Source organism: Limulus polyphemus, unplaced genomic scaffold (assembly GCF_000517525.1).
Source record: "Limulus polyphemus unplaced genomic scaffold, Limulus_polyphemus-2.1.2 Scaffold1759, whole genome shotgun sequence".
Taxonomy (NCBI): Eukaryota; Metazoa; Arthropoda; class Merostomata; order Xiphosura; family Limulidae; genus Limulus; species Limulus polyphemus.
The window spans coordinates 90,896-118,241 of NW_013667369.1; the positions used below are offsets into that span (position 1 = coordinate 90,896).

At 32.5% G+C, this 27,346-nt stretch overlaps 1 protein-coding gene across 1 annotated transcript in view; it reads left to right on the forward strand.

The window, feature by feature from the left end:
• The window catches only part of LOC106464848 (protein argonaute-2-like), a 105,545-nt gene extending 78,487 nt beyond the window's left edge, over window positions 1-27,058 (forward strand). Inside the window, exons 11-12 of the mRNA XM_022392645.1 lie at window positions 6,426-6,662; window positions 26,804-27,058. Coding sequence (XP_022248353.1) covers window positions 6,426-6,662; window positions 26,804-27,043 — 477 coding nt within the window. The 3' untranslated portion in view covers window positions 27,044-27,058. The remainder of the gene's footprint in view (window positions 1-6,425; window positions 6,663-26,803) is intronic.
• Window positions 27,059-27,346: the final 288 nt, after the last annotated feature.

The window sequence follows — 27,346 nt, forward strand, 5'->3', positions numbered from 1 at the left end:
CTCATGTTATCATATCACAGAATATAAAACTGGCCTTTACAAAGTGACCTGTATTGGCTATGTTCTAGTAGACCAATATTTTGTAAAATATAGTCACATTTCGGTTATAATACATTATATGTGCATATACATTATTACTCTTTAAAAATAAGTTCATAAATTTCAGTTATTTTTCTCAAAACATAGAAAAGTAAATAAAGAAGTATAGAAAACAATTATCTCTTCTAGTTACAAACTTTGTACTCATTTCCTGCTTGCCATAAGTTGCTAAGCCTTATCAAATTTTACACGTGGATGATGTAAAACAAAATAATTTTTTTAGGTTTTATATATGCATTTTGAAATAAAAAATGACAAATGACTATATCAGTGTCACAGAATTCCACTATAATTTATCAAGCTTGTAACTAAGCTGTATTTGGGTCTAAAAAAATATGATTTTTCGAGCTTACCAATGTCTTACCTTACTGCTTGGAATCTAGCATAAAAAGAAAAATATAAATGTACTTGAAAATTTTTAACTAAAATATATTCTTCTGAATATGCAATGGTGAAATATGAAATATAATAGTTCTGTCATCTGCAACATATGTGATCTTCTGAGAGTTTGTTTGGGTAAGTTGAAAAAAAAAGTTACTATTGGTATGGTTAAACACATTGAGTACTAGAAGAAACATAATTAACACCTGACATCAGTAAAAAAATATTGTAATATTATGGTAACATATTTTCTCATCTGGAAAAATGACAGAGTTCTACTATAGAAAGATCAAAATAAATTTCTGTAGTTTTTGAGCAGCCCAACAATATATTTTCACATCATCATATGACAATAAACTTAAGCTACAGAACTAACATCACAGGTTTTGCCCATCATTCATTTCTTCACTTTTCTACAAGTTCTAAAGGATTTGTGCAATTTTTATTAGTTTATATATGCTTTTGTTATATTTCTTTGTCAGCAAGTACTATACCAAAAACTATTAAAACCACTTCTTCCTCATAATGAACATCTGAAACAAATGCCTAAAAACACTTCATTCTTTACCAGGCATAAGCCATCTGAAACTAACACACATGTAAAAAGAAATAGTGACCTCATAAATCCTACAAGTAACAGTGTATTCTCTCCAAATGTCTCCAACATAATTAATCTTTCAAACATAGCTCTTTCAGATCCACAACTGATAGTAAAGGTCTCAACTTCTGTCCAAACAATAACTTTGTTAATGAGCCCAAACTTTTTTCTGACCTACATGAATTCTGTCTAAGACTTCATAAATTTTCACAACAAATCTCACCCTATTAATAATCAATCTACACCAATTTTCAAAGAAAAGTCCTCTTGAACACCTCCACCAAACAGAGAATCACATTTAGAGAGTTATATTAAAGCTGTAGAAAATGATATAGTACATACCTTAAAATCTTCCAAGCTATGTCACAATAATTTAAACCAAAAAGAGAAAACTGCTCTAAAAGATCTTAAATCAAACAACAATATTATAATAAACCAGCAAATAAAGGTGAGGCTGTTGTTGTTCTTTACAAAGATGACTATATTACTGAAGTTAGCCACTAACTTGAGGACACTAATTTCTATAAGAAACTTACACAGGATTCTACAAGTTACTAAAACCATCAATGATAAACTTAGAGAACTCCTCCAAAACAAGAAAATTATAACAAAGAAACTTTCCAGCACTTGATACCCAGACAGGCTTGTCCAGGTAGATTTTACTTCTTACTGAAAATACACACCTAATAATCCCAGCTACCCCATAATTTCTAACGCAAATATGGCTACTGAGAAGCTGTCTGTTTTTGTTAACTGCCATATAAAAAGTATTCCCTGTACTTTCTCTTCCAACCTAAAGGACACAACTTACTTTCTTAATTTCGTAGAAGAAATTAATACCAACAGACATTTACTATCTAACAGCCTTCTGTGCACAATGGACATTTCTTCCCTTTACACTAATATTCCACATGATGAAGGACTTGAAATTCTGAAATCTGCCCTTCCTCTTTCTAACCTATCCGAATCTCAAACAATAACTAACCTCGTCAGTCTTGTCTTATCTCTAAACAACTTTGAATTCAATAATGAACATTACTTTCAGGTTAGCAGTACTAAAGTATCAAAATGGTTCCTAACTATGCCTATATATTTATGGGACATATTGAAAGACAGCTTTTACAACAAAGCCCCTAAAATCTCATACATGACATATTTTTTAGAATCACATAAAGACTTTATCTCTTATGCCAATACCTTTCACAAAATACTCAAGTTTGACCTTGATTACTCCCCTACCCAAATTAACTTTCTCGATGTCACTGTCCTTTTAAAACGATGGGATATTACACACCTACAGACAGACCACAATATCTTAACTATAAAGGCAGCCACCCCACTCACACTAAATGTCAAATTCTCTGAATAAAAAAATCTGTTCAGATGAAACAAATTACAGAAAAAATACTAATAAACTAAAGCAAACCATGCTACAAAGGGGATATAAAGATACCAAAATTAACAGACAGATTGAAAAAACTAACAACACTCAATGAAAACCATGCTTAATCATAGTAAAAGTAAGGTTTCAAACAGTATTCCTCCTGTTATTACCTATCATTTTAACCCCCTCTTCATGGGTATCTTTTCTGTGCATGTCGTGAGGTTTTAGTGTATTACATTCATAATTTAATTAAGCTACTTTCTTTTCAGGTTATAGCATAAAAATGTACCCAATATAATCCATATTTTAATAGTATGTAAGTTTTAAGTTCTTAATTTTATAAGGCAATATTTTTTTAAATCCTGAATTTCCATTAGTGTGAAAATTGTGACATTTTCTCCTTATGCATCCCCTCTTCTCCAATTTATTTGTCACTCCTCCAACAAGTATGAAATTTAACATAAATTACTCATTATAATGTTGTCATAGCTCAGGCAAAGTATAATTTTTATAGCCTTCAATGTTATTTGGTTACAGAGCCATCAAATAGAAAATCACACCCCTATTGCCATGCCCACCTGTCACATTCTTTCTTTCAGAAATTGCCAATAGTTCTCTGATGTTCAATGCCCTATTATGTTTAACCAGTAGAAAGCCAATGCTTTACTCTGTCAAATGACACATTATATTATGTGTTTACTCTACAGAGAATTGTCAATTTCACTTTCATTTCAAGCTTTATTCCCACAGAAAACACGTTGATTTTTAATAGCTCTTGTCACCTAGCTAGAAAGCCAGAAAAACTGTCATGGTTATGATATGTTGTTTGCTTTTTGCATGTTATTCTGTGTTCTTTGGTGCATTATTTAATTAAATAAAAAATTTAGTGCCTTACTACCATTTGTATAAAAAAAAGTAGGGTTAAGTGTCATTGACAGTCAACAGCAAAAAAAAGAAGACCTAGGTAAGTACATTATTTCTTGTTTTTCATGTGTAATCTTTATTTATTATTATATAAGTAACCAAAATGTAAAAATATCAAACTTTTTAGGTTAAAGTTTGATAAGGTAAAATACATAATAATAACAACAACAAAATTTTTTCATGAGGTATGCGTGCGAATAGCTCATGCATAACATTAGCTTCACATCTGCCAAGTGATTTACAACTTATAATGGTGCAGATAGTAGTTAGACATGGTTCAAGGAGCAATAAAACAATAAAATTTAAGTATAGGTGAATGTATTCTGTTATGTGTTTAAAGCTGATTAGAATAAACAAATATAATTTTATGTTACAATTTGAAGTCATTCTAGAAAGAAAAAACAGGTAATTTAGATTTATTTTGATTTTTTTTTTTTTTGGTGGTTATGAAGTTATTTGGTGGTCTAATTGACCAACTTTGTATAGACTTATAATATAATTAGGGTAGAAAGAAAACATGTGAAATTTATTTATGAGGTTATAAAAATTATGCAAATGAAATATGAGATTTTTGAAATGAAGAAAATGGTTTTTAATTTTAACGTGAAAATCACTTTGCACTAAGACAAGTCAAAAACAAGACCATATATATTCATGGACAGATTTTTTAGCAAAAATGCTTCATTAAAAAATCTCAATTTTTGTGTACAAAAGACTTTTTAATGTTTACTAAAAGTCTGTCAAATTTTGTGAAGATACACCTACTGTATTAAAAGTTATATTATGGAAACTATAACAAGTGCAAACTGGTTACAAGGTCAGTTGAAAATGACCAACCTTGAAGTGAGAGAGTTAAACTCAGAAACATTTCCTGCAATATGAAAAAAAATTTTATTTACTACTACTACCTTTGACAAATATTTTCTGAAGTTTCCATCATCTTTTTCTCAAAGAGCAAAATATCCTTGTCCATGTAATATAGCTCATTGTCTAACAGTAAGTTTATAAAAACTATCAACTTTTCCAACAGATATGACCATAAACATATTAAGATTTTTAATACAGCATAAAAAATGCAATCACCAGACAAAAATGACTCGTAGAGAGTGTTTCAACAACCATAAATCTTCTATTAACACCGAAAAAGATCTCCCTGTTACCCAACACTTTAACTCATTCTATTATTGATGTAACTCTCATCGGTTTGATAAACAATTTCAAAACTGAAGCCAAAAGAAATAAAAGAAGGCTATTGGATTGCAACTTTATATACTATTCAACCTTTTGGAATACATCTAGATTCCAAATCAGTGATTTCCAATCATTAGTCTGTTCTCTGTCAGAAAAATAGTTCTTATTTTTTGTCCATGTAGTGTGGATTCTCAATCTTCATCCCTAATAGTTTTAATATTATTACTTATTTATGATAATTTCCAGGTTATTTTGTAATTATATCTGTTTAATCAATCTTCATACCTCACTTTTATTTTACTTTATCAACACTCGGTGAATTTTCCCTTGACCATTTTCCTTTTTAAAACAATATATCTCTAACTTATTTATACATAACATTTTTGTTTCTGGTAGTATTGCACTGGGAATGAGAAACACTTATCACAATTCATTGAAAGTTACTCAAAACACTTCTGTATTCTGTGGAGGCCTGAATGATGTCACTCAAACTTTATCTCACACTTTGTTTACACAATCATTCTCAGTTTCCACCTGAAGAAGAAAGGTCTTCCTTTCGAAAGCACTTGGGTTATATGGTAACATATTTTTGTGTTATATTGATTTCTTGAACCTGTGTGTTTTCCTAACATCATTATGTTAATTTTATACAGTATAATATTTATTATACACAAGAGAAAGCAACATTTATATGTGTATGCTTGTATATACATACAGTATTCAGCATGGTTATAAAAAACTTATATTTGAAATCTATTTGTCCAAGAAAATAAAATTTCACAAGAGGTACACTGAGAATCCTTAAATGTTATGTAGAAAAAGTTAGGCCTGGTACACGATGTCTCAAAAACCATGTCATGCCACATATCTAAATTGCTTTTCTTGCAAAAATAGTAGTTTTATTTCTCATCTTTCTCTCTATCTCAACAATAAAAGATTGGGGATTTAAATAAAATATATTTCATTGAACAAGATATGTGAGGATCAATGAACACTTTATTTAGGGATAGGCTTGATATACTGATTAGGAATGACATTAAAACAAATTATTGATCACCTGTGTGAGTTTTTGAAACATTGCACTGTCTCCAAACTTCCTGAATAAAATTTGTGATTCTCCTTCAGCCTATGGTGAAATTAGTCCACTTAGGACAAATAGTTTTTAAGATATAATCATTTTAAATGTGAAGTTTATAACTGCCCTGTATTGAATAATTAAAGCTCTCTTAATGGTGGTTATGTATTAAGTTGAAAAGTCAGTTTCTTTACACATAACTTATAATGTTGACGAAGTAGGAAAAGGCTCACTAAGAAATTGTGGTAAAAGTGAAAGGGTTGAAACCTTTATGGGTAAGTTAATTCTAATTTAGGATACTTTTAATAAGGCAGTCATTTCTGATGCTTTAAAAATATTTAATGTTGTTTGGATATAAAAAACAGAGCACACAAGTTATGGTTAACAAAATAAAGGAAATATTTTTTTATTTTATCCAGTGATTAATCTTCAGGTTCAGAGAAGGGACCCATTTTGCAAAATAGGGAAAAGTTCAGTGCACATAGTTTGAAAATTGGAGAAAATATTTACTTTAGCCAGTATTGCCCAATTTCTTAAATCATTGCAACAATATTTTTAAATATTGCACACAGATCTTGCACATTTTCAGGTGTTAAAATTAATAAAGAAAGTGTTGATTGGCTCTGCTCCTACAATAAATAACAGCTCAGGAACATACTCTCTTATTTCCATTTCCAACAAAAACAGTTACAAGCTTTCTTGATTTATTTATAATTAATGAATTATAATTGATTAAGGTAATAACTATTCAAAACTTTGAATATCTTCTGTAGGTTTTAGCCCATGAATTGATGGCAGTTAGAGAGGCATGCATGAAGCTTGAGGCAGACTATAAGCCTGGCATTACCTTCATTGTTGTTCAGAAGCGACACCATACACGCCTTTTCTGCAGTGACAAAAGAGAGCAAATAGGGAAGAGCGGTAACATTCCAGCTGGTACCACAGTAGATGTTGGAATCACACACCCTACTGAATTTGACTTCTATCTCTGTAGTCATGCTGGAATCCAGGTATAAGTCCAGAATTTATTAGTTCAAAATATCAATAAATTATTACCATTGACTGTGTATTCAGAAAATATTGGTGTAGTAACTGGTTATCTTTTCTTTTAACCTGTGAAATAGGTAGGTTAATTTGTCAGAAGAAATGTATAACAATTTAAAAAATATATATGGTATTGAAAATCTGATAATGATCATGTTTAAAATGTGAAATTTTGTATTTTGAAGTAGTATTTAGTTTTCTGATATGTAAAATTTATGGTAATTTACTTTTTTAATTGCTTGACCTTTTTAAAGTTTTATACTTTGAATTCTTATATGTGGTTTACAAATAGTTTGTTGCTGGAAGTCATTCTATACCTGTTAATACAGGATAATATCATATAACTTCACAGATATTTAACTAAGTTGCTCATACATTGTTGATAGTGCACTGCAGTAAACCATAGTGTAAATTAATGAAAGGAACAGTTTATTTCATATCAGATTACAAAACATATAGTTTTTTGCTCTTGTTTTATTCAAGCAATGGATAACATGTCATTATTTAAAAGAGAAAGTGATGACAAGTTTTTTGCTAATTTGAAACTGAGGAATGAAATAGCTTAAACTCACTTCTACATACATGCAAGACTTCTGAAATGGTTTTACCTCCTTTTACAAAGCTATCTCAATCCTTGTTTGCACTCTTAGCATTGCTAAAAAAAATTATGCATTTTATAATGCCATTTTAGAAAATGTACATATTATCTGACTACTCTCCACCAATAATATTGTGCCATCTACACTGGTGCAGCTAGCTCCTTCTGCTAATCCCATTTAATCCTCACTTTCTCAAATGGTGCAGCATTGCTTAGGTGTGTGTTTTTTCACATATGGCTATTGTTTATGAACATGCTTCTTTGCCATTTAAATTTTTTTTCAACAGTTTTCTTTTACTGCGTTTGCATTCACTTGTTTCAACAATTTTTTTGAACTTATTTCTTGTTACTTAATTACAAGAATTTGTAGTATGAATTTGTGACTAACATAAGTAACAACTTCCCAGGAATTGGGTTTGACCTTATTTGCTGAGGAGGTACAAGCCTTAATTTACAGGAAGCTCTATTCATCTATTTGGCCAGCAATTTATTCATCTTTTCATGTGACAATGTTTCTGTATAAGAATATAATCAATGAGTAGACACTTTGGACTCTCTTTTTCTGGCACCTTCTACCAGTTGTCGTGCTGCCGTGACATTCTCTTTCGTGAAGAATTGTTTTTCTTCCCAGGGGATCTATGGTAAGTACACATCACACATATTTGATATACCCATGGTAGGCCTGGTTCAGATGCCCTTTGTATGACTTTGCACTTATTTGCACTCGGGAGAATTATGTTTTTCAAGTCATCAGTGCTCAGACTTTGGTAAGTTAGACATTTATTTGCCATTTGTCATCTAAGTTACTTTAGATGAATTGGAAGTTAGATGTTGATTATTACTATATATTTTCGGTAAATTTAGTTCTTTTGCACATTCGTTAATATTACATACTTTGTAGACTCAGCAAATGTCATTGTTTTATTAATTCATTATTAATAAAGACTTTACCTATTATGTTTAGATTGTGTATCAGTTACATATTATTACTACTGATAACATCTAATTCTTTGTCCTATTTCAGTAATTTTTTTCTCTTGTTATTGTTAACTATGTGCTTTCTCATCCCTATTTTCATCAGTGTAGGACTTAATTAAGTGTCCTTTGCTTTGTTATCTAGGTTAATTTAGAGGAATTTTTAGTTAGATATTGATTATTAATATGTTTTTTGGTAGTTTTCATTGGTTTGCACATTTATTATTATTACATACTTTGCAGACTAGATACATTTTGATGGTTTATTCATTTGATATTTTCCTGTTCATAAGGCTTAGCTGAGCTTATGCTCATTTTCCTACATTCGTGATTCTAGCAAACTCACTTTCTCCTCGAAAGCTATAGTTCTGTGTTCTTCCCCACAGTTCCCACTTTATCGCTCTAAGTCAAGTTTTCCAGTTCAGAGCCTTACCTTTTCAGACTAACCTTGGCTCTTTAAGTGTTTTGTTGGGAAATACAAACTCTTGACCGACATACTCACTCAGTGAGTCTTTGCATTCTTCCTTCTAGGGATGACTGCTTCTGCTTGCTTCCTCCCATTCATAGTCCAGAGACCGCACTCTTCTGCTCCTACAGGATGCAAAATTGGTGGGATTTCTGATGAAAAAGTGGAAGTCTGTTCTCAATATCCTGTTTGGAGGTGGGTTTCTTCTTTCCAACCTCAGCCAGATCACTTCTTTTTATTTATGTTTTCTTTTCAGCTTCTTTAATTGTAACATCTACTTTTTTGATCACAGTTAGTGGTGGGTGTTGCCTGGTCAGGTATGCTTTGCCTCCAACCCACACTAGTTTAGAGTAACTATATATAATGCTCACTGTAGAGATGGAGTGTTTCTGTAAGACCACTGGCCGCTCACACACTAGATATCAATCAATTTCAATATATAGTAGACCATCACTCATGGACTTCATGAGTAAAGCAGAAGGGGATTTCTGCCCATTCCTGCTGACATTTTCATTGCTTAAATCAAAGTTGGTCTGCTTTTAAAAATAGGAAATTGGAGATACCCATTGCACATTCTCTGGTGTGATGTTCCTTTGCACCCTCCAATGCATTGTCCCCCCCCCTCCCTTTCTCTTGTAGTGGAGCAAGAGAATCACTACCACTTCTTATTCCCCATTGCTGGGGTAGTGGACCATGGAGGCTTCCTCCAGAGTGAGTTTCGATATTTACTTTACAATACTCATGTTTATCCACTCAGTAAGAAGAGTGTGCAGCTAGTTAAACTATTTCTAGAGAAAAAACCTTAATCAGTTCATAATACATTTCCCCTGGATATTTTTTGTCCAGGTGGACTGCACTGGACATAATGACTTACTCAATTTATACTGTTTCCTCCAGATGTTTTTGCCCAGTTGGACTGCACTGGGCAAAATAACTTAATTCATTGATGATGTGGTAATAACGAACATGGCACCATCCCTACTTGTATTTCCCCTGGATGTTTTTTGCCCAGGTAGACCACACTAGCCAATATACCTTCTTCACTCGTTATATGATAAATGCCTACTTGAGTTTCCCCTGGATGTTTTCCCCCAGGTGGACTGCAGTGGTCAATATCATTTTGTCTATTGGTAAATACAAACAAAACCCTACCTGAGTTTTCCCTGGATGTTTTTGTCAAGGTGGACCTCACCAGACAAAATAACTTCATCCTGTTTTACTTGTTTCCCCTTGATGTTTTTACCCAGGTAGACAACAATAATCAATATCACTTCATCAATTGATAAAAACAGATAACCCTTCTGAAGTTTCCCCTGGATGTTTTTGTCAAGGTGATACTCACTAGATAAAATAACTTAATCAGTTGATGTCATCATGAATAGATCACATGGTCCTCATGCCCTCGCTGTTTGTTGTTATTCCGTTTTTGTTTATTCTGTCTTCCCCAACCTACTAATGCCAAGGACGAGCTACGGATCATCATCATCTGTTAGGTTGAGGTTGGGTAGATACCTAGCTCATTCTGTTATATCTTGCTACAATTTGCTCGTATCCGATATCAACATCTATGGTTCACTGCAAACATTTCTGGCTAGACTTTTAACAAAGGTACAGTATCAGGCACAATCTTGTGACAAACAAAACATATATGTTTCGCAGAACATACAGCAATACCATCACTTGTAGAGTGCTGTATGAATTATTACTGCATTCAATTGTGCCAGTATTTTCAATTCCATCCATTTTGTGGTACTTTCCTATTTCCTGGGTGAAGAGTATACCTGTTCCAGAAGTAGTGTGTATTCTACAGTTGTTTCATTTTCATCTCATGGGACGCAAATTCATTTTGGGTGGTTGCTTTCTGCTTGGTTTTCACCTAAACTAGCCCCTCCACTTTCCAATATGGAATTCTAACTTTATGTGAGAGGAGGTAAGGCTACTTCAGAAGTTAGCATTTTCTTACATAGAAAGCCTATATCTGATAGGTACTTACCTCCCCTCACACATTTCCCACCCTTCCTCCCCACTGCCAGTATTTTTATGTTAAAATCTGCCAATTCTTGAAAGTGAGGATTAAGTGTAAATAGCAGATGGAATTAGCTGCACCAGAATAGATGGCATAATACTATTGGTGGAGAGCAGTCACATGATATGAAATGGTGCAAAACTGATGGGGTATAAAAACTGGTGCGCTGATTGCAGAAATGTTTTTTTACCAATGCTTAGAGGGCAAACAAGGATCGAGATAGCTTTGTGTGAAAAGAGGTGCCTATTGGAAATACATTTTCAGTAAGAAAATGTTAAGTTATGTATAACTATTAGATATATTCTCCTAATGATATATATGTTCAAAAAATTAAAAATGATATTTTGCTACTTAAGACTTGAACTTCTGTGTATTTCAAATGTAATTTGTCTTTATGCACATGTATTATAATTTGATGATTCTTATAGCTAAAAAACACAGTTTTTCTTTATTTGAGAAATTTATGATCAAGTTGATAGAGCCATATGTCAGATCTTTAGCATCTGCCATGACCAATTTTTTTAAAGGCATAAAAGAATGCTCAGATTAATTTAAATCACTTTATTGTAGAACTTATAATGATGATATATTAGTTTTTCAGTTGCAAATCATGCTAGTAATGTTGTGGAGGATTTTAATGATAAATACCTTAACATGAAATTCGTTTTTGAACATGTTTCAAAATCAAATTTTCATGATGAATTACTACATATTAATAAATGTAAGTTTGTAAGTCATGATTTATTTTTCTTTTTGATTCATTAGAACTGTGAACGACTAGGAATTGTCTAAGGGTAATATGTACTTGCTGACATTTATACATCCGAAAAACTTAGTTAGTAATTTGTTATTGTCAAAATTTATTGTTTTCTATTTGAAAGAATTAATGTTACAATTAATATTTTATTTGTAATTTTAAGACTTTCATAAATGAATAGAGAGAGTAAGTGTGCACAGATGTCTGTACATCTTATTTCCTGTTGTGTTGCAGTATCCATTACAAAATAAGTGCTGTTATCTAAAGCACATGAGGTACATGTATGAAATGCTTAGGCCCAGGGAAATTCTAACGCACAGTGTATATCGTGTTTTTCATAGATGTAGAAAAAATATGCCTCATTTGTTGAAATAAAACATAGCTAGTGAATCTTAATGTTTAATAGTAAATCATTCATGGAGATACATATATCATCTGTAAATTTTATTTTAATTAAATGTATACATCATCAGTTTGAAAAGTATGTACATAAGAGACTCTGTTAGGCTGTATATTATAATATTTGGCCAGTCTTGTTCTTTGTCAAAAGAAGCTTGCTCAGATAATTTCCATCTAATTAGAAGTTTGATCAGGCATTAATTAGTAAAGATTTTACCAGGTGTGGTAACACTTTTTTAACACTGGGAATTATCTCAGAATGTTACTTGTTTCATTGATGATCAGTAAGAACAAGAGCCTTATCTTATTGAAAGTGGTATAGTAAGTGTGAAAGTAAAGTATAAGTTATTGAAAATTGATTTAGAATGCTTAGATTATTGATTTATTTTTAATTCTGAGCTTTTTACAATTTATAAAGCATAATGTCATCAGTAGTTTATTCAAAGGAAGTTCAGTTGTCATTACTAAATTCAGAAAGATTTAATAGAGAATATAGTGTTATCTTAGATTTACACACAAAACCATTTATTTGCTTTAAACTAATTCAGAGAAACTAATAAATGATAACTTTCTATATTACTGTAGCTACCTAGGTTACATATATATATATATCGATCCTTACTTGTCTTTATAAAATTCAAAATTGTTTTATTATAATTGCTTATTTTCTTTTTATTAGCTGTATTTTTGTGTGTGCGCAATACCAAGCATGGAGCACACGTATACCCGATTCAATTTTATTACTCATCAGGATCTCTATCAACCTACCCTCAAATCTGGTTATATGCCCAAAGTAGTAATCATCCATTTTATGTGTGTATATATATATATATATATATACACTATCCTTTTTGGTAAAAGAAAGGAATCATTGAGACCTCAAATGGAAAAATTCTGTGAAACAATTAGTGCAATAAGGTTCATCATTTTTCTGTACAATTCTATGGAAAAGTCACTTACTTACTTAGATGAAAATTAATTGAAATAGTGAAATTTTGAATCACTCCATAAATGCATATATAACGATTTAGGTGGCTTTATAAGTACAATAAACTTGAATTATGCACAGTCAATACTGTCAAATAGTCATTGTTAATATTTAGACAGTTTGAAGGTGGTTTAAAACAACCAATTTTTATGGTGGCCATTTTGTTTCTTCACAATCCTACTATTAAGTATTACCATGCTTAAGATACACTACTTTGTTTTCAGAAGTTATCCCTGTGAAACAAAGTTAATTTTTTAGTTTGTTTTCAGATGAATAAAAAATGATCATATTTAGTTAATTCAAGTGTATTCTTCTGAGTAATTTTCTAAAATAAAAAATATCAAATTTATATAATGCTGTTTGTCCTTCAAAAAATGGTTTGGTAAAGAAATAAATATTATTAAAGTTTACACTTGATCTGCAGGCATCTTTTTTCTGTGCATATCATTAGGTTTTAGTGAGTTACATTCAAAATTTAATTCAGTAACTTTCCTATCAGGCTATAAAAATTTACATAATAATCCAAAATTGAATAATATATAAGTTTTAAGGTCTTAATTTTATATGAATATGGTAATAATATAATATAAAAAAAAAATCACAAATTTCCCCTAGGATGAGAATTATGACATTTTCTCTCTAGGCATTCCTTCTTCTATAATGTTGTCATCCCTCAGGCCTTTATAGCCTTCAATCTTATTTGGTTACAGAACCATTAAATAGAAAATCAGACTCTTCTTGCTATGCCCACCTGTCACATCCTCTCTTTCAGAAATTGCCTATAGTTCTCTCTGATGTTTACTACTATATTATTTATAACAAATATAAAGCCAAGGTTTTGTTCAATCAAATTAAGTATTGTATTACATTGCTTTCTATACAGAGCATTCTCAATCATGCTTTCAGTTCAAACTTTATTCCCACAGGGAAACAAAGTGATGAACGTACATGAATTTTTAACATTTATTGTCTCATAGTTAGAAAACCAGAAAAATTGTGATTGTTATGGGACGTTGTCTGCTTTTGCATGTGATTATTCTGTGTTATTTGGTGCATATTTAATTAAATAAAAAAATATTTAGTGCAGTACTACCATTAGTATAAAAAAGTGGGGTTAAGTGTCATCAACAGCCAAAAGCATAAAATATGAAGAACCCATGTAAGTACTTTATTTTTTGTTTTTTATGTGTATTTTTTTATTTATTAATATAAAGGTAACTAAAATGTAAAACTTGGAAACTTTTTAGGTTAGACAAGGTAAAATAAAAAAGAAGAATTTTTTAGAGGTACAGAGGTTTGTGCATTACGTGATTCAATACCATAACATCAGCTGCACATTTGCCATGTGATTTACAATTTGTATGGCACTAATATTAGTTAGACATGGTTCAAAGGGCAATAAAGCAATAAAATTTAAGTATAAATAGATACATACTGTTATGAGTTTTAAAGCTCTTTAGGATGAACATATATATAGAGTTAAGGTTCAGAAAATAAGAGTTAGAATATAAAGTTTTACTGAAAATATACATTTGAAATGTATGTGTTAGGTTTTAGAGATTTTGCAAATGAAATTTGAGATTTTTGGGACAAAGAAAAGTATTTTTAATCTTAATATGAAAATCACTTTGCACTCACACTACTTAAAAGAAGACTCGGTGTATTCACAGACAAATCTTTAGTAAAAAATAATTCACTAAAATACCTGATTTTTTATGTACAAGAGACTTGTAATGTTTACTGAAAGTCTGTCAAATGAAGATACACACACTGTGTTAAAATTTATAGTATAGAAACTAATGAATACAAAATGGTTATGAAGTCGGTTAATCGACTGATCCTGTAGTGAGAGATTTATAGTCTTCAAAAATATCACCTTCGAAAATTCATAATCCTGATCTTTATTAGCAAGTCCTTATTTGCAACTTGACTACTTCTAGCATGAGTAGATATTATTCGCAAATATTATTTTTTTTGTTTTTCATTAAGCAGTTATAAGAGGTACATTACTTTATGTACTGACCCTATCAATAACTGGCAAGATACTGTCATGTTAACAGAGAAGGGGACAGAGGGAATTAATCCAAAATAAAATGAGAGCATTTCTGTGGTACCTGGCCAATATGTACATAAAGACTAGAAAACTATACATTAAGCAAAAAAGTATTGATGCTGAACTAAAACAAAATTCTGATACAGTACATTACTTTCTCTCACATAAATAGCTATTCTTGTTCAGAGAATATGTGCATGAAATATTTATGCACACACTACAAGCCTTGAAACTCCCACCCATTTCAAACTGACTAAGTCCAATGCATCTCACATGCAAATTATCATGTGACAACCCTCCACCAATATAAAAGTGACACTCTCTTGATGCATGTGACTCCCTCTGTTTAATTCTACTGAACTATCACTTCTCATTTGGAGGGACTCATGTCGAGCATTTTTTTTTGTTTGGTGCTCTTCAGATGATTCAAGTTTCTTCATTATTTATTTTTTTATCTTTACATTGTGGAAAAATGTTTCAGTATTTAGTTTTCCCACCCTCCCCATGTATTAGGATTCATGTTGAGCAGTTTGCGTCACAATTGGTTGAGGGTGCCAGCATGCCTCGCCCTCCAAATGCTATTGATTAGTTTGAATTAATTTACCATCAAACTGACTGTCTGTTTCTAGAATTTCAGCAGTTGGGGTCAATTTTAACCATGTGGGGAGCAGTCCCCCATTTTTTCTATGCATTTATCCCATGATCAGTTTTCCTACCTTTATCTTACCCTTCTTTGGTATTTATTTACTATCCATCTCCTTTCCGAGGCAATCCACAGAGATCCTGCAGGATTTTCGAGTGAAAGCCTCTCCCTAATTACCTCCATGTTGGCTCGTTTTTCATCATCAGCTCTCGTTTTACACATGTGGTTTCTTTGTTGTTGGAATCTCCTGGGTCGAGACAAGTCCTTGTTCCAGGTTTGTTTACCGCCCCTTATCTTAGGGACTTACAAATGGCCGTTTTTCTTCAGCAGTATGTTTTCAGTGATGTACCTGAGACTTTGGAATCACATGTAGAATCTGTGCATCAACACACTAACCTTTCCTCTTTGGTTGCATGTTTGTTGCAGTCGGAGCTGAAACAAACCCCTATTCCTGTTTCCCATTCTAGTCCTTCTCAGCTTTTACTTGTTCCTCATCTTGTCATTTTATTCAACATAGATAGGCACATCTCCAGGAGTCCAGGTAACTACCTGGTGGGTTCCAATCCAGTGTGAGCTTGATTATCCAAATTTGTTCCCCTTTGGTGACCTTTTACCACAGATCTGTTTGTCACCCCCAAGAAAACCAGAGACTGGTGGCCTATAATAGAATTTTGTTGCCTCAGTCATATTCTGATTCTGCCTCATTTTACCATGGAGTCTTTTCTCAACCTCAGATGGGTTTTTTCTTTGGGCTTGTGGATGACCAGGGTGGACTTTGCGAATGCTTAATTGCATATCCCAATATCTCATCTTCGATTTTTTCACCACAGGGTGGTTTATCAGTTTCACGCACTGCTCTTTGGGCTTGCTTTGGCCCTGTATGTTTTTGTTGGGTGGTCAAAGTGTTCACATGTCACTTACATAATCTCGGGTTGTGCTTTCATCATTACATGGATGACTGGCCGCTGTTCGCTCATTGGAGTCCACCCATCACACTCATTGGCTGCTCTTGGACGTGGCTTGGATGGGCTGGTTAATCAAATTGGAGAACTCATTCCTTCAGCCTCCCCAGTATCTTGCCCATTGGGTGTTTTTTTTCAACACCCATCTCAGTCGGACCCAATCTTCTTCTCTTTGACTTCATTTAATGGAGCTTTCAATTCTCCACACTCTAACTGCTCCCTCTGCCATAGCTCACGAGGTTCTATTGCTTTTGGGGATGTGGTCTTCCATGGCAGCCCTTATCCCGTTAGGTCTTCACGACCAGTGGAATCTTGCGTGAAATCCTTTGATGGCTCTCATTAACCTTCCTCCTACCCTTGTCGATAATCTGCATTGGTGGTTGGACAAGACTCTCAAGTTGGTGGATGACCTGCTTCCTCCTTCTCATCCAGATTTACATATTTTCAGTTATGGGTCGATCAACAGGAAGCTTTAGAGTATTGGTCTGTGGCCAAGAGGTCTTATCATATCAACATCTTGGAGCTTCTCCCTGTAGTCATGCTTTGGTTCATTTTCTCCATCTGACCAGAAATCATCTGGTAATAATTCATTCTAACAATTCTACATTGGTTGCTTATTTCATTCACCAGGGCAGCACCAATTCTTGATCCCCAAGTTTTCATACTTTGGATATTCATTTTTGGGCCAACACGCTAGATATTTGTATCATTGCATGTCATGTTCTGGGTGCTTTCAATCTTGCTGTGAATCGGCTTTCCCGTCCAAGCAAAGTCTATCTGTCGGAGTGGTCTCTTGATCATCTGGTTTTCCAGTGCCTTTGCCGTAGGTGGGGTACTTCTCACATCAGTACATCTGCCACGTCCCTCAACAACAAATTGCCTTTGTTTTGTTGTCTGATCCCTCATCCTTTTGCTTTGGCTGTAGATACTTTCAGTCAGGATTGGACCAACAAATACCTGTATGTCTATTCTTCTATTCAACTTCTTCATGTTGTGATTTTCATCATCCATGCCACTTTGTGTCAGATTCTTCTGATTGCTCCTGACTGTCTGGCTCAACCATGGTTCATGCAGCTACTCCAGCTCCAAACTGCCCATACTCTTTTCATTCTACATATATTCTCCTTTATCATGATCATTCTTTTTTCCCCAAAACTTCGGCAGCTCATAAGCACAACTCTTCCTTTTTGCTGATTTCCCACTTTATCCTTGGTTTGATCTGGATAGACTTGTATGTCCTGTACATGCTCTTAGCTGTTATATTGCCTGCATGGCATCCTCCAATGGTGTCTGTTCCTGCCTCTTTATTCCTTGGCAGACATTCTCTGTTCATGATCTTTCTCCTTCCACCCTCACCAATTGGGTTTGACTTTTAATTCAATTGGCTTATTCTTCTTTTCTTTATCATCTTCCTCCCATACTTTGTTCCAGGTGTCTACTCATTAAATACAACACCTTACCTTTTCATTGGCATCTCATCTTTATCATCCCTTGGAGAAAATTTTTCAATCAGGCATGTGGACTACCCCACTGGTGTCATGAACTTGGGGTGAAGATGGTATGATCCTCTTTCCTACCACCACCATATGGCTGGTTTTGGATTGTAATTAACTTGCCAATGGTATGATTCTCATCCTACCCCCCATGTGGATGTTGGTTCCCAGCAGCATAGGTATTGGATATAGTTGACTTGCCGTTTATGGTCCATCACACCCTAGCCACTCTACACGTAGAGGAACATCCTTTAATCTTATCCTTTTTATGTTTTCTGGGATTGAATTTAATAAATAATGTACGGTTTGGATCACTATCCTGCCATAATTCTCTCCCATTTGGACATGCTCCTCCATCTTTCTGCCCATATATGGAACATCTTTCCACAATAGGTGAAGAGTACACCTGGTTTAGAAGTGGTGCAGCATCCCACATATGATCTTTAACTCCTAAGATCTCCTTTTGGAGAGTGTCCTTTGGATGCTTTCGAGGAATGCTTTCTTTCTTTCTTTCCTTCACACCTGTCCCTCCACCTGTTCAATGTGAGATTCTAGCTATTTATGTAAGAAGAGGTAAGGTGCCTTATCTGAAAATGTATTACCAATAGGTACTTACCTCCTCTCTCACTTCCCACCCTTATATAGGAAAATTATAACTCCTTGTAGCTCTGATAGTGATTTACATTAGGAAGAGTTAATTACTGCAGCAAAGGAAATTCTGTCATTATTTTGGTATGAAACCTAACCACCAATTAATTTTGAATCTTCTGTCCTCCTGAGAAAATCAAACGAGCTAGGGCTAGCAGATGCTATTTGGAAAGTTATCATTATAGAGTATGTTACACCATTTGCTGAGTGCATAATATGTGTTCTTCGTGGTGGTTTACTTTTGCTGCTCATTCTTTGGAAACATTGTAGGACATATAATGCCATTTTTAATGCTTATATAGACTTTGTGCAAATCGAGGTATGGTCAGACAGTAATAGTATTTGATGGATACAAAGATGGCCCATTTACTAATGATATAAATCACCATAGAAGGACAAGAGGGTGCATTAGCACAGTAGTCAAATTTACTGGAAATTATTCATACTTTGAAAAAAAAATGAATAATTTCTGGGTAACAAGGAAAATTAAGTAGAAATTCATATCATTGCACAGTGATAAACTACAAGACAGTGTAAATAAAATGCATCATGCTTGAGGAGATGCAAATTTTTGATTGTCAGAATAACTGTTGCATCATGGAAAATAATAGATGCTGTCCTTATTCATGAGGATACAGATCTTCTTGTTCTTTTGTGTTATCATACATACCTTAATGCTCACAAGATCTATTTTAGAACAGAACCAAAACAAAATGTAAGGAAAAGTAAAACAATATGAGACATAAAATTAACAAAAACTATTCTTGGTCCTGCTAAATGGAACAATATTTTGTTTATACATGACATATACTATGATGTCTTACAATGACCAGTGTTCTGTAGATTGGAAAGGATGCCTTGCATTGTCTTTTCCTGGAAAACAAAGTTTTGAAACAAAATTCTCCTGTCTTTCTTAGCATTGAATTGTTGAAAATGGTGAAAAGGTGATAAAGTGACATTAAGAAAGTAATATATCAAAGCAAGTGTTTTGTCCCCAACATCTGCAGTTGCAAAATACTATAGCCTTCATGTGTATTATCAAATCAGGCAATGGTTGGAGTCACATGAAAGTATTATTATCAAATGATGACTAAACATTCTGATAAGCCATCTGCACCAGACTCGCTGCTTAATATAATTAGATGTAGTTGCAAGAAGCATGTATTTCTTTGTTCACCAGTATGCAGAGAATGTCGTAGGGTAAAATGACTGTTCCATACATCCTGATCCTGTTGATAAGTCAACAATTCTGTACTATTTTTGTGTTATAATGGACCATATTTAAGGAACACAAGACCTCAAAAGTTCTTATTTGTTATTGTTTTTTTGGTACACATATCAAAGATTCAAAATCTCAAGTTTTCCAGACTTGTATTTATTTCAATAAAAAAAAACTGTTATGCTTAACACTAATATTAAGTATAAGAGGTCTAGTTTTTATAAATATGTAAAAGAACATACCAAACAAATACAAGGCTTCTTTGTTGATTCAAAAGTAGCCAGGGTTGAAAATTAATCCTTTTCTCCAATTTTTTCACATGTTATTGTTAAGGGGAAAAAATTGTTACTGTAAAACAACTCTTTCTCCTGTATATATTAAAAAAAGTCATTTTGTCCACAATTTCACAATTATTTGATCTTTAGGTTTTTCCTAATTTATTTACTTCCCCTCTAAGAAATATATAATTTAACAATTTATATAACATAACATTTAACATAAATTACTTATTATAGTATACATATTACTCAGACAAAACTTAATTTTCATAGCCATCAATCTTGTTAGTTAAGAGCCATAAACTAGAAAATCAGACCTGCTTGCCACACCCACCTGTCACATACTCTCTTTCACAAACTGCCAATAGTTCTCTCTGATCTTTTATACTACATTGTTTATAACCAATAAAAAAAGTTTTGATCATCAAATGACATGTTGTTTTCTGTATAGGGCATTATCTATTTCTTCATTCAGTTTCAAGTTTTTTCTGGAGAAATCACATCAATGAGCTTAGCTGAATTTTTATAGGCTCTTATCACATAGTTATAAGGGCAAGAAAATTATGATAGTTATAGGCAGAGCTGAGCATAGTGCCACTATAAATAGCACATGCTATGTAGCACTGCTTTGTTTCTAAGAGTGACTAGTGGGTCGATGCTACATTTGAAAATTCATAGCAATTGCAGTTACCATGTGGTAAGTGGAAGCATCAGAGACGGCTCATACTTCTAGTAGGAGAAGAACTAGGAAAAATGAAGCAGAACAACCAACTCTTGGAGCTTTCATTGCTGCTAGTGCCAGGAAGGTTAGCCAATGTAAAATAAATGCACTCATAACTGTTTTGTTCATTGAAGAAATGTTTCCTTTCAAATTTGTTGAATCAGAAGCTTTGAAAAATCTTATTCAGAAATTACAGCCAAATAAAAAAGTTTTCAGTAAGAAAACTCTAACATGTGCAATTAATGATAAATTAGCCTTAAAAAAAAGATGAACTGAAAGAGAAGCTTAGCACAGTAGAGTGGTTTGCTACCTCAACCAACAATTGGACCTGCCATACCAGGTAAGTTTTAATAAATTGTTAACATTTTTAATTTTACAGTTAATAAAAATGATGGTTGTTTGTGAAATTTAATATATAACAGAATGAAACTTGAAATAAGCTTCAGCATAGCATCTGTAGTGAACATGCACAGTGTACCATTTTGCATTCAGTAGTTTAGCTTTGTACTGTGTACTTTTATTGATCCTATCAGGGTGTGACTGCAGTGGATTTACCCAGAAAGTCTGAATAGGGAATATGCAGCACTTTCCACCACACCTATGACTTGCTTGCCAAAGAACTGGAAACAATTCACATCAAATATTATATTCAAAACAAGATAACCAAGACCACTATTGACAGTGGGTCCAACTTTGTCAGACCATTCAGGTTAGTTACAGTATTTTTATAGTATATTTTGTTTATTAGTACATTTGATGTCAATGAATAATATATATGATAAATCTCAATCTTTGCAAATAATATGCCTGCATCTATCTTTTTTGGATCTTTTCCTGTTAATTTCTTGATCAAATGCTACAAATCTCATATAATTAAAAAGGGCCTTTGTCTGAAAAGTCTGGATTGCATATTGTCTCGACAAAATTATAATGAGTAATTTGTATTGAATTTTGTACATCTTGGAGGGGTGGTGAATAAATTAGAGAAGAGGGGATGCCTAGAAAGAAATTCTCACACTAGGGGTAATTCGGGATTTTTTCTAAATATTGCCTTATAAGTTATAAATTTAAGAATTTGAATCATATATACTATTAAAATTTGGATTATTAACTGCACTTTTATGCTATATTTATTCATATACCTTGATAATAAAGTATTTAAATTAAATTTGAATGTAGCTCACTAGAACCTCATGACATGCTCAGAAAAAAGATGCCTGTAGTGAGGGAGTTAAATAAAGTTATGTCTACATGAGTTTATCTGGCCATGTAAGTTTTTTTAAATAGAAAACAGGATTTATTGATCTAGCACATAATGCCTGCAAGAAAGCATAGCTTAAATGCTGTACATGAAAATGATAGAATAAGAAAAATTCAAGCAAGGGCATGAAAACTACTGCAAATGTTTTGCAGGTTGAACCTAGTATATATTAATACTGGTACTGTTTCTTTTTCTGTCTCTCTCTCTCTCACACATTTTGGTGATTGTGCTTTATCTGTCTATGCTCCTAAGCTTTGGAACACTCTTCGTATCCAGCTGCAATGTTCAAAATCTGTCAGGTCTTTTAAAAGTCTTTTGAAGTTGTGTCTCTTTCACCTGGCTTTTGACTAATGTAGAGATTGGTCAATGACAGGTGCTTTGAATGGCTGGCAATGGGTAGAAGAGCACTGTTTAAGAAATTTAATTATTATAATTATTATTATTATTATACAATGCTAATATGACAATACCATACAAAGATAGTACTACTAAGCCATGTCACACATTATATACACATCTCTTTTTATATTTTACTTTTTTTTTTTTTGTCAGGATCTTCTCCACTGAATCAAGGGCTGAACCTATAAGTAGTGATGCAGGTGATTTCAAAGCAGAACTAACCACACTTGAGTCAAGTGATGAAGAACAAGGATATGAGATAAACTTCCACAGCATTTCCAATATCATTAGTAGTGAGACAGAGTCCAGTGAGGTTTGCTTTCTCACTCACCATCTTCAATATGCAACACATACACACTCAATTTAGTAACAATCAATGATGGTACATTTAAGAAAGTGTCCCAATCAGCATTTGTGAAGGCTCAGATGGTTTGGAACAAACAGAGCCGCAGAACTGTAACAGCTGACCTTATACAACAAGAACTGGGCGATCATTTAGTTGCTCTATGTTCTACATAGTGGAATTTAAGGTAGTACAGTGTGTTTTTGCACTGGAATTACTTCAAAGTGAAATTAAGGCCTATATGGAACTACTTCTGCCAATTCTTACTGCATGTTTGACAAAACTGAATGATCTTTGTGGTTATCCACTCCAGACTTACAAGCTTGTTAATGCTTTGATTTCAGGAATTGAGAAGTGCATCGAAACTTCCTTTGTCAGTGAGAATCACATTTTTACAGCTCCTTTTCACTCATGGTTTAAATTGACTTGGATTAGCTCGAATGCTAGGAAAGAAACTGTAAAACAAATGATGCTGTTCTTGAGCAAAGAACCATCTACTTCAAAAGATATAGAATAGAATCAAGCTTGTTCCTCTCACCAGCTTTTAAATCTCTCTCCATTTACTTCAGTATGCCCATTCCATTGAGTACAGCTGTAGAGAGCATTCTCTCAACAGGGAAAAACATTTTAAACCAAAAAAGAACTGGACTGATGGATAAAATTTTCAAGAAGCTGATACTACTGAAATAAAATAACAAATTAAAACAAATAATAAGAGATGTAATATATTCTGATATTAGAAACTTATTATTTCATACTAGCTTATGAGCTCATTTCATATTATTATTACTGTCATCATATTCATTTATATTTAAACATTGTGTTCTTTAAATACTATCATTGAATGTATCAAGGGCTGAATGGTTGTTAAGTGCTTTCCTCTCATCATTGACAAATACAGATAGGCTGTTCTGAGAAGTCTGTATTATGTTATTGTAACAATAAAGTATTACCATTTACCAATAAATTTGAGTTTTTCATTCTTATATTATCCATTGACAAAAAAGAATTATCATGAAAAATGTCAATTTCAAAAGTAGCAATAACACAAATATATTCATAAATATGTTGCAGTAGCAGTGCTCTATTGAAGAGGTACCATGCATGGCTGTGGTTATGGGACATTGTTTGCTTTTTGTGTGTTATTAATCTTTGTTTTCAGGTGAATTATTTAATTAAATAAAAAATTATTTAGTATAGTATAATACCATTAATATAAAAAAGGAGGCTTAAGTTTCCTTGACAATCAACATAAAGAAAAACACAAAAGATCCAAGTAAGTACTATGTTTCTTTTTTTCATGTGTACTCTTTATTTATTATTATGAAAGTAACAAATGTAAATATTAGAAATTTAGTAGGTAAGATAATGAAAATAATAATGATAAGTCCTCACAAGGTATGTTTTGAGTAGCTCGTGCTTGATGTAATTCAATATGATAACATGAGCTGCATGTTCACCAAATGATTTACAACTTGTGTGGCAGGATTATTGGTTAGACATTGTTTAAAGATGAATAAAACAATAAAATTAAGTATAAATAGATGTATACCGTTAGGAACTTTAAACCATTTAGGATAAACAACTGTGGTTTTATGTTAGAATTTGCAGTCATTCTAGAAAAAAAAAGAGTAATTTAGATTTATTTCATAATTTTATATGGTGATTATGAGGGCAGTAATATCAACTGACCTGGTATAGTGTTATATTAGAGAAACTGATAAAATATGAAGTTTTTTTAAAGAAACATTTTATTTGTATTTAGGAAGTTTTATGGATTATACAAATGAAATTGGAAATTTTTCAGATGAAGAATCTTAACATGTTTATGGACATGTTTTTTGTAAAAATACTTAATAATAAATTCTGATTTTCGTATCCACAAAAGACATGTAATATTTACTGAAAGCTTGCAAATTTCATAAAGCTATATCAAGTACTTTCAGAGTTATGTATACCTTCATGGTTACAATGTGATTACAAGATTGTGCAAAATACACAAACCTGTTGCAAAAGGGTTAAATGATGTCAACATCAGTTATTCGTGTGTTAGCCAGAATTAATGAGCTTCAACCATTTAATAAAACAAAATGCTGAGCTTTTATGAATAATGATTGAAGGAAAATAAAACTTAGGACTCTAGAATTTTTTATATTTCATCCTTGTTTTCTCTTGTGTTTTTAGCTCTTCATTATTATTCTTGGAAACAACTTCTATAGACATTGCTTCTCAGAGCTGGAAAAGATTAGATTATTTAAACTTAATACATATCTTACCCAAAATCTTCATACTTTCCTTGGCTTATTGAAATATTTGTTATATTTTGATCAGGTTTGATGCAAGAGAATGTGTATTAGATATTAAGTCTTTGTATCTGATATGTACAGATGTATGATATGAAGGAAGAGAATCACTCAAAGAGTTAATAGAACTTATTGTTTTACCAGTTTGAGCATGCATTGTGCAATATCTGAATCAGGTTTTATTTTGATAGATTTACACCTGCAGAAAATAGGCATTACCAGGTTTTAATATAGGGGATCATGCTGAATCAATAGAGAGTACACTTCACTTGAAACATGGCAGGATTAAATCTTTACATGGTGTATACTTCTATTTTCAATACTGAGTTATATGTCATACAGATAGGATGTTCATCATATTCTTGTATATGATACACCGTCTTCAACTTTTATACACCCAATTTCACTGAGTGTAAACATTCTTCAGATAACTTTGGAAAGTTCCAAGCCATATCACCAGCTTCAGTATTTTACCACGTTGACTTCTTTTACATTAAATTTTGAAACTCTTCTCTTTCTTGAAACCTGTTGGATTGTTTTACCAGTTTGAGCATGTATTCTGCAATATCTGAATCAAGTTCTCTTTTGTATTTGAGTAGTTACAAAGAATACTGTCAGTACCTAATCCCTAATATAAAGCATCTACAGCTTGGTAAATGTCATGACTAATATTTCGCTGTCATATGCAACATTTTACTACTTTTAACACATAACGCACTATTGTGACAAACTTTTACAGATTGGGTTTCAAGGATACTGGTTGCATCCCCTTTGTAATAAAAATAGCTTGAGACATAAATGTTAAATTGCATTGCTAAATTATAGGAAACTAAGAATTTGGAATTTAAAACAATGTGATGTAATTATCCTAAAAGGCAGAACATAACAATACAAATTAATAGCAAACCCATTGATGTAATGGAACCAGAGCTTGCTCATGTCCTGTCTTCTTTTTTGTGTGTGATTAAAATAAGTACATTTAATAGTAAAATAATTTAATTAGAGATATAGTATTTTATAGAATTACACTTGTATGTTTTAAATGATGACTTAAAAAATGAAAAATATTATCATATATTTTATTATGTGGAGATGCTATATGAAATACAGATCATCTATCAGTTGTATCTTTATGAGTCAGATTTTTTGATTGGTAATTATAAATACATTAAATGTCTGAAATGCAGCCTACATGTTCACCTCTGATTAAAAGACCAAAATATTATTATAATTTATTTAGTGCTCTATCACAAACTATTTTATCATTACAACACCTAGTAAACCCTGTTTTCATTCCTCAGGATACTGATTTGTTATTATTATATTAAGCCTTATTTTTATTTTCTGCAGCAAGAGTTTGCTTTTATGTTATTTTATTGATCATTATTTTTTTTCCATAGATATAAGTTGACCTTCTGCATATTCCAATAAACATTGTGCTTTTTATGTTATATTATGAATTTTCACTGTCTGATCTTAAGTTATTTTTCTGATTTTTTTCAGAGTCAATTTTCTTAATAATCGAAGTCGTAGTTGTTAAAATATTAATACTTTTGTTTTTAATCCCTTCTCCAGGGTACAAGTCGACCTTCCCATTATCATGTTCTTTGGGATGATAACCAGTTTTCAGCTGATGAGTTACAGTGCCTCACATATCAACTGTGTCACACATATGTTCGTTGCACACGTTCTGTATCCATCCCTGCTCCAGCATATTATGCTCATCTGGTAGCTTTTAGAGCTCGATACCATTTGGTAGAAAAAGAGCATGACAGGTATGTTATAATTTTTAGTAAAATAAGGACAAACTTGTGATTCTTATTTACTTGTAATAAGTCTAGTGTGCAGATTTTTACATGTTAGGGCACCTTCCTTTTTTAATCTATGCACACAAAACAGTGTAATGACATTTATAAGTAACAGGTTAGAACTGCTATTTTGGAGATTTTCTGTTTATTTGAAATTTGCATAATGTGATTTTAAATGTTTAGTTACTGTTTATTTGTGCTCAAACCATGATAAATCTAAATTCGCATACCACTATCACATGATGAAATATAAAAAAAAAATATATTGGAAAGTAAAGAGGTTAGTCCTTTCTCTTCACCAGACATTTTT